Source organism: Phaseolus vulgaris, chromosome 7, assembly GCF_051622355.1.
Source record: "Phaseolus vulgaris cultivar YP4 chromosome 7, ASM5162235v1, whole genome shotgun sequence".
Lineage (NCBI taxonomy): Eukaryota > Viridiplantae > Streptophyta > Magnoliopsida > Fabales > Fabaceae > Phaseolus > Phaseolus vulgaris.
In genome coordinates, this window is record NC_143504.1 from 26387662 (window position 1) to 26400713 (window position 13052).

The window sequence follows — 13052 nt, forward strand, 5'->3', positions numbered from 1 at the left end:
GAAGCAAATTTTTAATAAATTATTGACTTACGAATTGCTAAATCTGGAAGCCTAATTTTTGTTACAAATTTGTTGGTCCGGAAGTTATTTTGACATATGGATTTGTGATTTGGAATGCATGTTTCGAATTATGGATTTGTGAATCCATAATGCATTATTTGCATTATGGATTCTGAAATTTGAAAACATACTACAAATCCGCAAATCTGGAAGATTATCGAACTCATCAATCAAGAAGATTTATGGATGCACCAATTTGGAATTTTTGTGGATTCAATATTCTAGAAGACGAAAAACAAAGTGCAGATTCCCTGTTCCGTCAACCTAGCGAACTGCATTGTCTGGAATCACAACATATGTAATGCGAAAACAAAAATCCAAAAAAAAATGGAATTATTGATCTAAAAATAAAATACTTACATTCTTCTCCGAATAGAGAACCACCCACCGAACCACCACCAAGTCGCTTGGGACACCACCGACCACCACCAAGAGAAACACCTTCCTATGTCAAGAGATGGAGCAACACTGCCGTAGAAAGAGCAATGCAATCAGTTTGTGTGCAGTCTGTGTGCAAAGGAAAAGAAAAAGTAGAGTGTGGATGTTGTGTGCATTTAGGGTTTTTAGAAAATATTAGGAATAGAATTATCTTTGCATAACATTGTGGGGGTGCAAAAGAAAAACGTAGGGGTGCAAGAACAATCTATCGTAACTTTTTCTAATTCAGTGTTAAAGTGAGCCCATCAGGAAGGAACCTGCAAAAATGTTGGGCTTCATCTTCCTGCACCCCTACGTTTTTCTACCTACATCCCCACAATTTTCTAAATCCTGAAACTGACCTTGACCTTTTATTTGAAAATGGGCACTGTGATTACTGGAAATCAAGATCTGGGAGTGTGCTACGGATTCATCAATCTAGAATTGAATCATTTTTTTCTGGATAAGGGGGTATTTTGGAAACAAATTTTGCATAAATTATTGATTTTCATAATGCTGAATTCAAAAGCCTAATTCTGTTATGGATTGGTGGATCCAGAATTGTACCGACCCGTCCTCGAGCGTTGACCAAAGTCAACACTTGGTGGGACCCATTAGGGGCACAGTGAGATGAGAAGGGAGACGACCAGGTCTCGGGCGTTGACTAGGCTCGGACCAAGAAGCGCTTACAGTTGGGTGGTGTCACCCCCCGATACCCACGGGTAGGAGTGACCGTGGAGGGGGCGGCACAGTAGGAGGCGGTATGGTAGGGGCGTGGAGGCCTCGGGCCTCGGTACCTCAGAAGAGTAACAATAGAAGAGAAAGGTGGCTCTAAAGCCATACTCCTAATACCAGTAAGGAGAGACCCGGCTCGCGAAGTACCTATGCATGAGGCGTGGAGACGCGGCAGTACGCGCCACCTTTGGAGAACCACTGGGACAGATACGACCCAGGAGAGGGCCACGTCCCAGGCGGTAATTTGCATGCATGGTATGTGAGAAGGGTAGAAATACTCCCAGGGCGAGTGACTAGAGGCCGGGGTGCATGAGTTGGCACCCAGGTAGTCACCCCCCGCGCCAGATGCACTTCGAGGAAGGGAGACTTACACGCTGGGATTTCCCTAAGTTGGGTTACAGCGTCGTAAGGCCTCCCACACAGAGTTGCGCTTAAGTTAGAAAAAGACACGTGGCAGAAGCATTGACGAGGTATAAAAGCTCTCGTTGTCAGGAGTTTAAGGTACGTTCAATTCATTTGACGCTTACACACTATACGCACGAGTGATTTGAGAACGAGAGAGAAATCAGTTAGAATTCAGTTACGCACCTTCTGAACATTGTAGTTGCGGTGTTCCGATACAGAGGTGCACGGTGTTTTCTGCCATTACTGACTTGAGCGCCGGAGTGCAAACGGGTGCGAGGGCGCCCTTTGTTCTCTCTGTTTCAAGTATTCACAGCGGTGAAGGGTGAAGGTTTGGAACGAGGAAGAAGGAGTCCTTGATACGCAGGTCTTAGCTACGCACGAAGGTCAATCTGGTCAACCGGCAGGAACATTTGGCGCCCACCGTGGGGCCGATTTAAAACGGTAGTCCCACCGCAAGTAGTTGGAGGTTCAGCAGCGAGGTTCATGGAGGTCTTTCAAGATTCTTGCAAGATTTACAAGTAATCCTCAAGTTTCGTTCAGTTCTACCAAAGGAAGTTCAAAGATTCACAGTAACAGTTCGAAGAATGAGGACAACGAGGCAAAGTTCGACGACGCGCGCAGAAAGTGATGACATGACCTTGCAGCAGGTCATGGAGATGATACAAGGCCTTCAAGAGGCGATGGCGGTGTCGAAGGTAGAGCAAGAGTGCATTCAGGTGGATCTTGCGGCGTCGCAAGCAAGGAATGAGGAGTTGTGCCGCGCGAACGAAGAGTTGCGTCGTGGGTTGCACAACCACCCTGGGAATCGTGAAACAGAGGATCGCGAGTGTTTTACGCCACCTAGGGAGTTTCCTATGCCATTCTCGCAATCTATCATGGAGGCAGTGATCCCGCACACTTTCGTGGGTCCGAAGGTGACGTTCACGGGGATGGAGGATCCAGAGGCACACCTCACTGCGTTTCATACGCAGATGATGCTAGTTGACGGTTTTGACGTTGTGAGGTGCAAGCTCTTGATGAGCACGTTGACAGGTATGGCCATGGACTGGTTCATTAGCCTTCCAGACGGTCACGTGACCTCCTTTGCGCAACTCTCGCAGCTGTTCAGTGAGCAGTACATCGCAAACCGGGCTCCCCCGTCAGTGTCGTATGATCTCTTCGATGTGAAGCAGTATCAGGGGGGAGACGTTGAAAGAGTACATCAACCGTTTCGGGGCACAGGTGGTGAAGGTTGGCACCACAGAAGAGCCGATGATTGTGTATGCATTCAGGAAAGGGATCTGCCCTGGGCCATTCTGCGAGTCGATCATCAGGAATCGCCTAGAACTTTCGCAAAGATAAGGCGTCGCGCGGTGGAGCACATCGCGACGGAAGGGGAAGTGTGCGAGAAGCGCGCGAGTGTTGCACCCGCCCGCCTTAGAGCACAGTCGCGTTCACAGCCCGCCAGGGTGAATGAAGTCGCGACAGGGAGGATAGGTCAAGAAAGGAAGCACCCCTACGAGGCGAGGAAGCCCCAGGCGAGGGGGCGTACAGGGGAGAACAGGTCGGTTAGGCATAACTTCATGGTAGAACTGAAGGACCTTATCGTAGTGCCTAACATCGCAGATAGGCTGAGGGTCTTCGCGAAGACAGATAAAGTGTTGGGACCACACAAGGATGCGTGGTGCGAATTCCACCAGGCGTTCGGGCATCAGATCACCAACTGCTTGGCTCTGGGCCATCAGTTGGACGAGCTAGTAAAGAGTGGGTTTTTGAAAGATTATATGGCGGGGTCATCCGCAGCCACGGCCTTGGCAGTACTAGAAGAGGATCAGGCCCATGAGATGCCAATCCATGGGGAGGTGCACACCATATCTGGTGGTTTTTCAGGAGTTGGATGCACTGCCTCTCAGCGTAAGAGGTACGTGCGATCAGTGAACTCGATGGCCGAGCAGGCGGCGGACGACTCGCTGGACATCAACCTTGCATTTACGAAGGCTGATCTCCGCGATGTCGTCCCCCACGACAATGACCCTGTGGTTATTTCGGTCGTGACCGTAGGGAGGAAGGTGCATCGGGTGCTCGTGGACCAGGGTCGTTCCGCGGATGTGATGTTTTGGTCCACATTCAACAAGCTGCAGTTGTCCCCTGATCTGCTGAGGCCATATACAGAGTGCTTGTATGGCTTCGCAGGGGACCAAGTGGAGGTACATGGCTACCTAGAGCTGAGGACGAAGTTCATGGATGGTACGGCGTCGCGTATTGACAATATATGGTATCTAGTTGTGAACGCCAATTCGGTGTACAACATTTTGCTAGGGAGGCCAGCTCTGAACAGGCTGAGGGGGGTGTCGTCGACATGGCACATGAAGCTGAAGCTGCCTGATCGTGATCAAGTCCAATCAACAGGAAGCAAAGAAGTACTATGAAAATAGCCTAAAAACAAAGAGAGGCGTGTTTATGGTGGTGGAGCGCCCACCCAGCACGAGTACGCCCATGGAGGTAGAGCCCGTGGAGGAGACGGTACCCGTGGGGGAGACGCCCGTTGAGGCAGTGCTCATGGAGGAGGCGCCCGAGGAGGCGGTCTCCATGGAGGAGACGCCCGAGGCGGCATCGCCCATGGAGGAAGCGCATGTTGAGGCGACGCCTAGAAGGGAGGGGCGCGGGGGCGTGTTTTGCGCAGAGAGCGCCCGAGATAGGCGACCCAAGCCAGCCGAGAACATGGTCGAGAGGCAGATCGGTGGTAAGACTTTCAAGCTGAGACGACTGTTGAGTCAGGAAGAGCAGGACCAGGTGGCGGCAGTAATCTCACGTCATCTGGATGCCTTTGCGTGGTCCGCCTCGGACATGTCCGGCATCGACCCGGATTTTTTATGCCACCATCTCACCATGGACCCCAAGGTTCATCCTGTGCGGCAGAGGAGGAGGATGTTCAATGACGAAAGGCGCCTCGTCGTACAGGAAGAGACCAAGAAACTGCTGAGCGTTGGCCACATCAGGGAGATCCAGTACCCTGAGTGGTTGGCCAACGTGGTGTTAGTGAAGAAGGCGAACGGGAAGTGGAGGATGTGTGCGGACTTCACTGACCTGAATAAGGCGTGCTCTAAGGATTCGTATCCCCTGCCCAGCATCGACGCGTTGGTGGACAGCGCCTCGGTCTGTAAGATGTTAAGCTTTTTGGATGCGTTCTCGGGGTACAACCAGATCAAGATGCATCCCCGCGACGAGTGCAAAACGGCATTCATGACCGAAACGTGTTGTTATTGCTACAAGGTCATGCCGTTCGGGTTGAAGAATGCAGGCGCCACCTACCAAAGATTGATGATTAGGATCCTTGCACCTATGCTGGGTAGGAATGTGCAGCCTATGTAGACAATATGGTGGTGACCTCCCAAGAGAGAGGGCAGCTCATAGCTGACCTGGAACAGCTGTTCGCCACAATAGCTAAGTACCGCCTCAAGCTGAACCCCGAGAAGTGTGTCTTCGGGATCGAGGCGGGTAAGTTTTTGGGTTTTCTACTCACCGAGCGGGGGATAGAAGCGAACCCAGACAAGTGTGCGGCGATTCTAGCAATGAGGAGTCCCGCCTCGGTGAAAGAGGTGCAGCAGTTGACAGGGCAGATGGCCGCTCTGTCCAGATTCGTATCGACTGGAGGAGACAAGGGGCATCCTTACTTCCAGTGCTTAAAAAGAAACAGTAGGTTCGTATGGACCGAGAAGTGCGAGGCGGCATTCCTCAAGCTCAAGGAGTATTTGGCGGCTCCTCCCGTGCTTTGTAAGCCACGGACAGGTGTGCCCCTCCGGTTGTATTTTGCGGTGACCGAGTGGGTGATCAGCGCTGTGCTGGTTCAGGAGTAGGACCAGACCCAGAAACTTATATACTTCGTAAGTAAGGTCTTGCAGGGACTGGAGGCGAGGTATCAGTCTTTAGAGAAGGCGGCTCTGGCGATGGTGTTCTCGGCCAAGAGGCTCCGTCACTACTTCCAAAGCTTCACGGTAGTAGTACTGACGGACCTCCCCATCCAGAAGGTGTTGCAAAAGCTAGATGTCGCAGGGAGGATGGTCCGCTGGGCGGTAGAGCTATCAGAGTTTGATATCCTGTACGAGCCCAGGGGGTCCATCAAGGGACAAGTATACACAGACTTCTTGGCGGAGCTCTTGCCAGGAAGCACACAGCAAGAGGAAGAGGTGGGCTCCTAGTGGGTGCTCTCGGTGGATGGGTCCTCCAATCAGCAAGAGAGTGGAGCCAGCGTGATCCTGGAGAGGCCAAACGGTTTGTTGATCAAGCAGGCCCTGAAGTTTGCGCTCAAAGCAAGCAATAACCAAGCAGAATACGAGGCCCTAATAGCTGGGATGCTCCTAGCCAAGGAGATGGGTGCGCGGAGCCTGCTGGCGAAGAGTGATTCACAACTGGTCACGGGGCAGGTGACCGGGGAGTACCAAGCTAAAGATCCGCAGATGGCGGCATATTTGAGATATGTTCAAGTGTTGAAAGGGGCATTCGTGGCGTTCGAGTTGGTCCACGTCCCAAGAGAGCAGAATGCCCGAGCTGACCTGCTCACCAAGCTGGCCAGCTCTGGCAAGGGGGGAAGGCAGAGGACGATCATCCAAGAGACCCTCAAGATGCCACGAACGTTTGTGGCGAATAACAGGGTGGACGTCCTTCAGATCAACGCGTTCAAAGGAAGGTCGAGGAGTCATCGGTCCTTGATTCAGGACACGGCGAGGGCACCCAGCATAAGTGTTTACCCGGCCTCGCCAGAAGAGGAGGACCCCATGCAAGTGTGCGTCCTGGAAGAAGGGGACACGTGGATGATGCCCTATAGGCGCTACATCGCGGATGGGATACTCCCAGCAGAGCCTGAAGAAGGCAAGAAGATAAAGAGAAATTCCACGAGGTACACTCTCGTGGATGGGGCACTATTCAGACACAGGTTCACGCACCCGATCTTGACATGCGTGAGTGGAGAAGAGTGTACAAGGATAATATCTGAGCTCCATGAAGGAATTTGCGGAAGCCACGTAGGAGGAAGGTCTTTGGTGGCCAAGGTGGTCCGTGCAGGCTTCTACTGGTCGACTGTGAAGGAGGACTGTGTAAGGTACGCCCAGCGGTGCAAGCAATGCCAACTGCATGCCGACTAGCACAAGGCGCCACCAGAAGAGCTGAGGTCAATTTACAGCCCATGGCCTTTCCACACGTGGGGAATTGACATTCTGGGGCCCTTCCCGTTAGCAATAAGGCAGATGAAGTACTTGATAGTTGCCATCGAGTACTTCACGAAGTGGATAGAAGCAGAGTCGGTGGCGCAAATCACCGCACACAAGGTACAACACTTTGTTTCGAAAAATATTGTGTGTCATTTCGGCGTACCGAGGCGCCTTGTCTCAGATAACGGTACTCAGTTCGCAAGCCAGCAACTGAGAAAGCTATGCGCAGATGTGGGCATCAAGCAGGTGTTCGCATCTGTCGAGCACCCTCTGTCGAACGGGCAGGTGGAGTCTGCCAACAGAATCCTACTGAGGGGGTTGAAGAGGAGGATCAAGAAGGCCAAAGGAACTTGGGCGGAGGAGGTGCCCAGGATAGTATGGGCTTATCACACCACGCCCCAGTCTTCCACCATGGAGACGCCATTCAGCCTTGTATACGGATCGGACGCGATGATCCCGGTAGAGATCCACGAGAGCTCACCACGTTTCCAGAGCTTTGTGGCTGAGGAGTCCAATGAGGAGAGGAGGGTGAACTTAGACCTGTTGGACGAAGCCAGAGAAAAGGCAAGAATCAAGGTTGAGGCTGTGAAGAGAAGGGTAGAGCATCAGTACAACTCCAAGGTGAAGCCGCGGCAGTTCCAAGTGGCTGACTTGGTCATGCGGAAGGCTCATCCATATGAGTTGGAAAACAAGTTGTCTCCCAAGTGGATTGGACCCTTCAGGGTGACCGAGGCTCGAGGGAACAAGTCATACAAGCTTGAGACTCTGGAAGGAGGCCCCATCCCGCGCACTTGGAACGCGGCAAACTTGAAGTTTTATTTCAGTTAAAAAACTCTATGTAGAATACAGTTTAAGGGGACACTTTTTTTCCCTTTCGGGGGTGTTTTAATGAGGTCACCCAAGTAAAAATCAGTTTGAGCATACATTGTCTTAAGTTTTCCTCATTACAATGTAAAGAAACGCTAAAAAGAAGTGACGCGGTTCGGTAAGAAACAAACCCACCACCATGGTGTTTAGACACCTCAGCAGGAGGGACGCGGATATATCCTCTAGGCGTGGACACCAAGCGTGCAAACCGCTTCGGACGTTTAGACACCCCGAAGGGAGTGGCGGGGGGCGCACTCTTCGGGCGTGGACGTCGAGTGCGAAAGGTAAGCATAACCTAGTTAAAATTCAGGCGTCTTGTCCCTGGGCAGGAGTTAATGGATTCCTTCGGGACGCCTCCTCCCTAGGTGAGAACGACTAGCCCTAGTTGCCCTGATGTTTAGACCCCTCGCAAGGAAGTGGCGGGGGGCGCCTCCTTCGAGCGTGGGCATCAGGTAGAAAGGAAGTTCGGAGCAGTGGGGAGCCAGGCGACTTGGTGCAGATACACGCCAGATAGGAGAAGCGCCATCCTTCGGAAAACCTTCAACTTGGGCGTAAACACCAAGTCCTTGGCCACCTTGGTGTTTGGACACACCGGGGACAAAACGACACTGCTTTCAACAGGCCTCTCCTCGGGCGTGGGCACCAAGTACACTGACCGCCTTGGTGTTTTAGACACACCGAGGACGAAACGACACTGCTTCCTAGCAAGCCTCTCCTCGGGCGTGGGCACCAAGTGCGAAGAGATAAGGACTAGTTGCCTTAGTGTTTAGACACACCGGGGATGATACGGCACTGCTCCTAGCAGGCCTCTCCTCGGGCGTGGGCACCAAGCTCAACTTTGTCCCAGTGTCTAGACACACTGAGGACAAAACGACCTTGCTTTCAGCAGGTCTCTCCTCGAGTGTGGGCACCAGTACGAGTGAGTAGGCTTCGGCCAAGATAAGTCCTCCTTCACCTTTGAGCGATGTTGAGGCCAGGGAAGATAAGTCCTCCTTCGCCTTTAAGCGATGTCGAGGCCAGTAACACTTTCAGCAGCAAACGCCTCAGGGCCACGAAGGTTAAGCAAAGATCAAGCTAAGAGTTTCTTGCGAGTTAAGAAAGGAAAGAGATTGGGAGCAAGTGAGAGACATACACTTTGACTTAGCAAGAAAGATAAAAAGGAAGAGCGCGTGCTACCTATTGTCGAGGAAGTAGCAAAGCTAAGCAAAGGAAAGCAAAGATAAATAACATAAACATCTTGAAAGCAGCGAATAAGAGTAAGCAAAGGTAAAGCTTTAAAGTGTACAAAACAAAGAACAGTGTTCAAACTTTACAACGAGAAGGAAAGTCAATCATCTTCAGAAAATTCTATGGGCACGACATTTCCTTCGACAACGTGTTTTGTAGGGCCGTAATTGGAGACGTCCATCTCAGGGTGTTCGCAGACCACCTGAGATAGGGCCTCTTCAAATCCGGTAGCAAAGGCGTTGGTAGCATCGTCGAGGAGCTCCTTCTCGACCTTTTGGGAACGTGCAGCCTGGGAGGCCAGTTCTTTCTCCATGGCTGCCAAGACCTCAGCCTTCTCAGCAAGTTGTTTGGTGAGGTCCGCCTTCATCAGGTCAAAGGCTTCGTTCTTGGCAGCCAGCTCAGCTTTCAGCAGATCAAAAGCTTCATTTTTGGCAGTGAGGTTAGCTTCCACCTTGCCTAAGTTTACCTCTTGAGAGGCGCAGCGTGCCTCAAGGTTGGTCACTTTGGTTTTGGAGGCCTCGGTGACTTTTAGCTCAACTATTTGTTCATGAAGGGACACTACCTTGGCCACAAGTTCAGTATATGTTTGGCCCGCTACATGAAGTCTTTTGTTGGTTGCCTCTTCAGCCTTTTGTGCCACTTTTAGGGCCTCTTTGATAGCGGCTTCTTGATTGAACCAGCGGCGAGCTTGGTCGATCATTTGTTCTTTCAGCAAGGCCAACTCCCTAGCCTTAGCTTCAGTTTCCTTCCGCCAAGAGCTGGCAACTGAAAGGTATTCCCCAAAGGAACGAAGAGCATTCTCCTTCATGGCCTTGCAAGATGGGTCTTCCGGGGGTACCTGTTGGAAGCCCTTCAGTAAGTATTGGATGGCTCGAGAAAGCTCTGGAGCTGGTGCAGGAGTGGGCTCAGGGATGGTTTCAGCTCCTTCCCCCAGCGCCGTGTAGTTAGGAGGTGTGAGGGCACTGGGAGGGTGATCCCTCAGAGGTTCAGCATCTTTATTAGAGGTGGAGTGGGATGTAGCCACTGTGGTAGTCCTCCTCCTCTTGAAGACTGGGCCCTCAGCGGTATCCTCCTTGTCGCTGGAGGGAACGATCACCACCCCTTTTCCTTTGTCAAGGAGGGCTGGTGGAGATGAAGTCCCAACCATGGCCAATGGGATAGCTTCGATTGGAAGTGTGGAGGTGGGAGTTGGAACGGTTTGAGGTGAAGGGGGGTTTGGAGTGGTTTGAGCAGGTGCAGGCATTGACAAGGTTGGGGCAGGGGAGGTTGGAGTTATGGTAGCCAAAGCCTCGGGGGCTGGGGGTCTAGAGGCACCAGCCCCACCAGAATTGGCCTTGCCACGGGCGGTCAAGACCTTAGCAAACCTTTTCCGTTTCTCCTTTCCTAGCATCATGTCTACACCAGAAAGAAATAGTTATGGGTCAAGCATGCCATGAAAGCAGTGTGAGAACAGTTTATAAAATGTGCAAAGGAAACGGCATAAACAAAGACAGAGAATTAAAGTTAGTAAAGAAGGGATTACTCCCATACCGATATGTTTGGTCAATGCAGCGGGGTCGTATTCGTGCTTAATCAGTTCAGCGGTGTTGAATACTACCCCTAAGCCAGCCAAGACTTGGCATATCTCGCGATCAGTCGAGTTTAGCTCGTCCAGAGTCTTGGCTTTCTTCAGTTTAGGTTCCTTTACCCAGTACAAGGGGAACCCATCTAAGGAAATGGGGTCAGCTTGGGAGCTGCACACCCTGAAGAATTTCCCTCGGAAGCCCTTGTAAGACTGCTGGTAGAAGGACAAGATTATCCTCCCGGCAATGCCGCTGAAGCTAACCCATAAATTCTTCTCAGGGCTCTTTGCCTAGAAAAAATGGAGGAAGACGTCCACTAGGGGATAGCACCCAAAGTAGCTGAAGAGGATTCCAAAAGCTTTGATGAAAGCCCAACTGTTGGGATATAGCTGGGCTGGAGTCACGTTCACCTCTGTTAGAAGCTCCCTTTCGAAGCTTGTGAAAGGGAGGCGCATTCCGACGCGTTGGAAAACAGTTTGGTAGAAGAAGAAGAATGGTTCCCCACCATTCGAGCGATTGTCTACACATACGGGTTCACCCACGGTGCAGGGACGAACGAAAATATAAGCATCGTGCCTCCTCCCAAAGGCACTACCCTTGCACCCCGGTTCGCTATTCAGATGGTCCCTCCAATCGAAAAAGGAGGTTAGGGTTGAAGTTTCTGCGAGCAACTCGTCAGAGGCCCAAGGGTAAAGTGGTTTGTAGTTTACACTGGGAGGTGGAGGGTTAGCGGTGGTTTTTGTACGCGGAGAAGAAGAAGAGCAAAGGTTTAGCAAACAAAGGTTATGGCGTCAAAGGCGAAAGAAAACCCAGAAAAACCTTACCCACGCGAGAAGTTCAGAGAACAGGGGAACGAGGAGAATGAGAAGGGAAGAGTGAATGCAAGAATGTAAACAGTCCCAGGCAGTAATATCAATATGAAAAATCAAGAGTAAAAGCCATCAACGCAGAAAAACCATACCTTTGGGTGATCGAAGAAGCGAGGGTCTTGGGTTTGAGGAGAGAGATCAGAGAAGGCTTGGTGAAGGAAGATGAAAGAGCAAATGAGAGCGTAGGTGATGGAACAGTGTCTGAAGCACACGTTTTTGAAAGCTATAACGTAAACTTGAGAAGCGCAAACGACGTTAAGTCGTGACCGTGTGATTGGGCCACGTGTTGGAAGATTATCGCATGACTCAAAGTGTCACGTCATGGCGCAGGAACGTCCCATCACTAGAATGCCACGTAGGACGGTAGGGCGAGGCCTTAGTCTTTTCGCTGAAAATGGCGTTGTCAGCTCAAGACTGGGGGACTTGTGTACCGACCCGTCCTCGGGCGTTGACCAAAGTCAACACTTGGTGGGACCCATCAGGGGCACAGTGAGATGAGAAGGGAGACGACCAGGTCTCGGGCGTTGACCGGCCTCGGGTGTTGACTAGGCTCGGACCAAGAAGCATTTACAATTGGGTGGTGTCACCCCCCGATACCCACCGGTAGGAGTGACCGTGGAGGGGGCGGCACAGTAGGAGGCGGTACGGTAGGGGCGTGGAGGCCTCGGGCCTCGGTACCTCAGAAGAGTAACAATAGAAGAGAAAGGTGGCTCCAAAGCCATACTCCTAGTACCAGTAGGGAGAGACCCGACTCGCGAAGTACCTATGCATGAGGCGTGGAGACGCGACAGTACGCGCCACCTTTGGAGAACCACTAGGACAGATACTACCCAGGAGAGGGCCACGTCCCAGGGGGTAATATGCATGCATGGTACGTGAGAAGAGCAGAAATACTCCGAGGGCAAGTGACTAGAGGCTGGGGTGCATGAGTTGGCACCCAGGTAGTCACCCCCTGCGCCAGATGCACTTCGAGGAAGGGAGACTTACACGCTGGGATTTTCTTAAGTTGGGTTACAACGTCGTAAGGCCTCCCACACAGAGTTGCTCTTAAGTTAGAAAGAGACATGTGGCAGAAGCACTGACGAGGTATAAAAGCTCTCGTTGTCAGGAGTTTAAGGTGCGTTCAATTCATTTGACGCTTACACACTATACGCACGAGTGATTTGAGAACGAGAGAGAAATCAGTTAGAATTCAGTTACGCACCTTCTGAACATTGTAGTTGCGGTGTTCCGATACGAAGGTGCACGGTGTTTTCTGCCATTACTGACTTGAGCGTCGGAGTGCAAACGGTCGCGAGGCCGCCCTTTGTGCTCTGTGTTTTAGGTATTCACGGGGACGAAGGGTGAAGGTTTGGAACGAGGAAGAATGAGTCCTTGATACGCAGGTCTTAGTTACGCACGAAGGTCAATTTGGTCAACCGGCAGGAACAAGAATGCTTTTTTTTGAATTATGGATTTCTTAATCCATAATCCATATTTTTGTTATGGAATGGTGGATTTGGAATGCTTTTTTTTGAATGATGGAGTTTTGAATGTGAAATGCATATTTTGAATTACGGATTGGTGGATCTGAAATTTTACTGGAAGTGTCAATCCAAAATTTTGCTGAATTCCATAATCCAGAATGCAAAAAAATAAATACAGTTCAAATGCATTTTAGGGTTTTTAAAAAATAATAAGGACAATTTGGTTTTTGCATAATATTGTGGGGTGCAGGAAGAAAA

The 13052-nt window shown here is 51.0% G+C and overlaps 1 protein-coding gene across 1 annotated transcript; it reads left to right on the plus strand.

Moving 5' to 3' along the window:
• Positions 1 to 2588: 2588 nt before the first annotated feature.
• On the plus strand, positions 2589 to 4025 carry LOC137825141 (uncharacterized). The gene is made up of 2 exons (XM_090304774.1): positions 2589 to 3635; positions 3738 to 4025. The coding sequence occupies exons 1-2, from the start codon at positions 2589 to 2591 to the stop codon at positions 4023 to 4025; spliced, it is 1335 nt and encodes a 444-aa protein (XP_090160900.1).
• The last annotated feature ends 9027 nt before the right edge of the window (positions 4026 to 13052 follow it).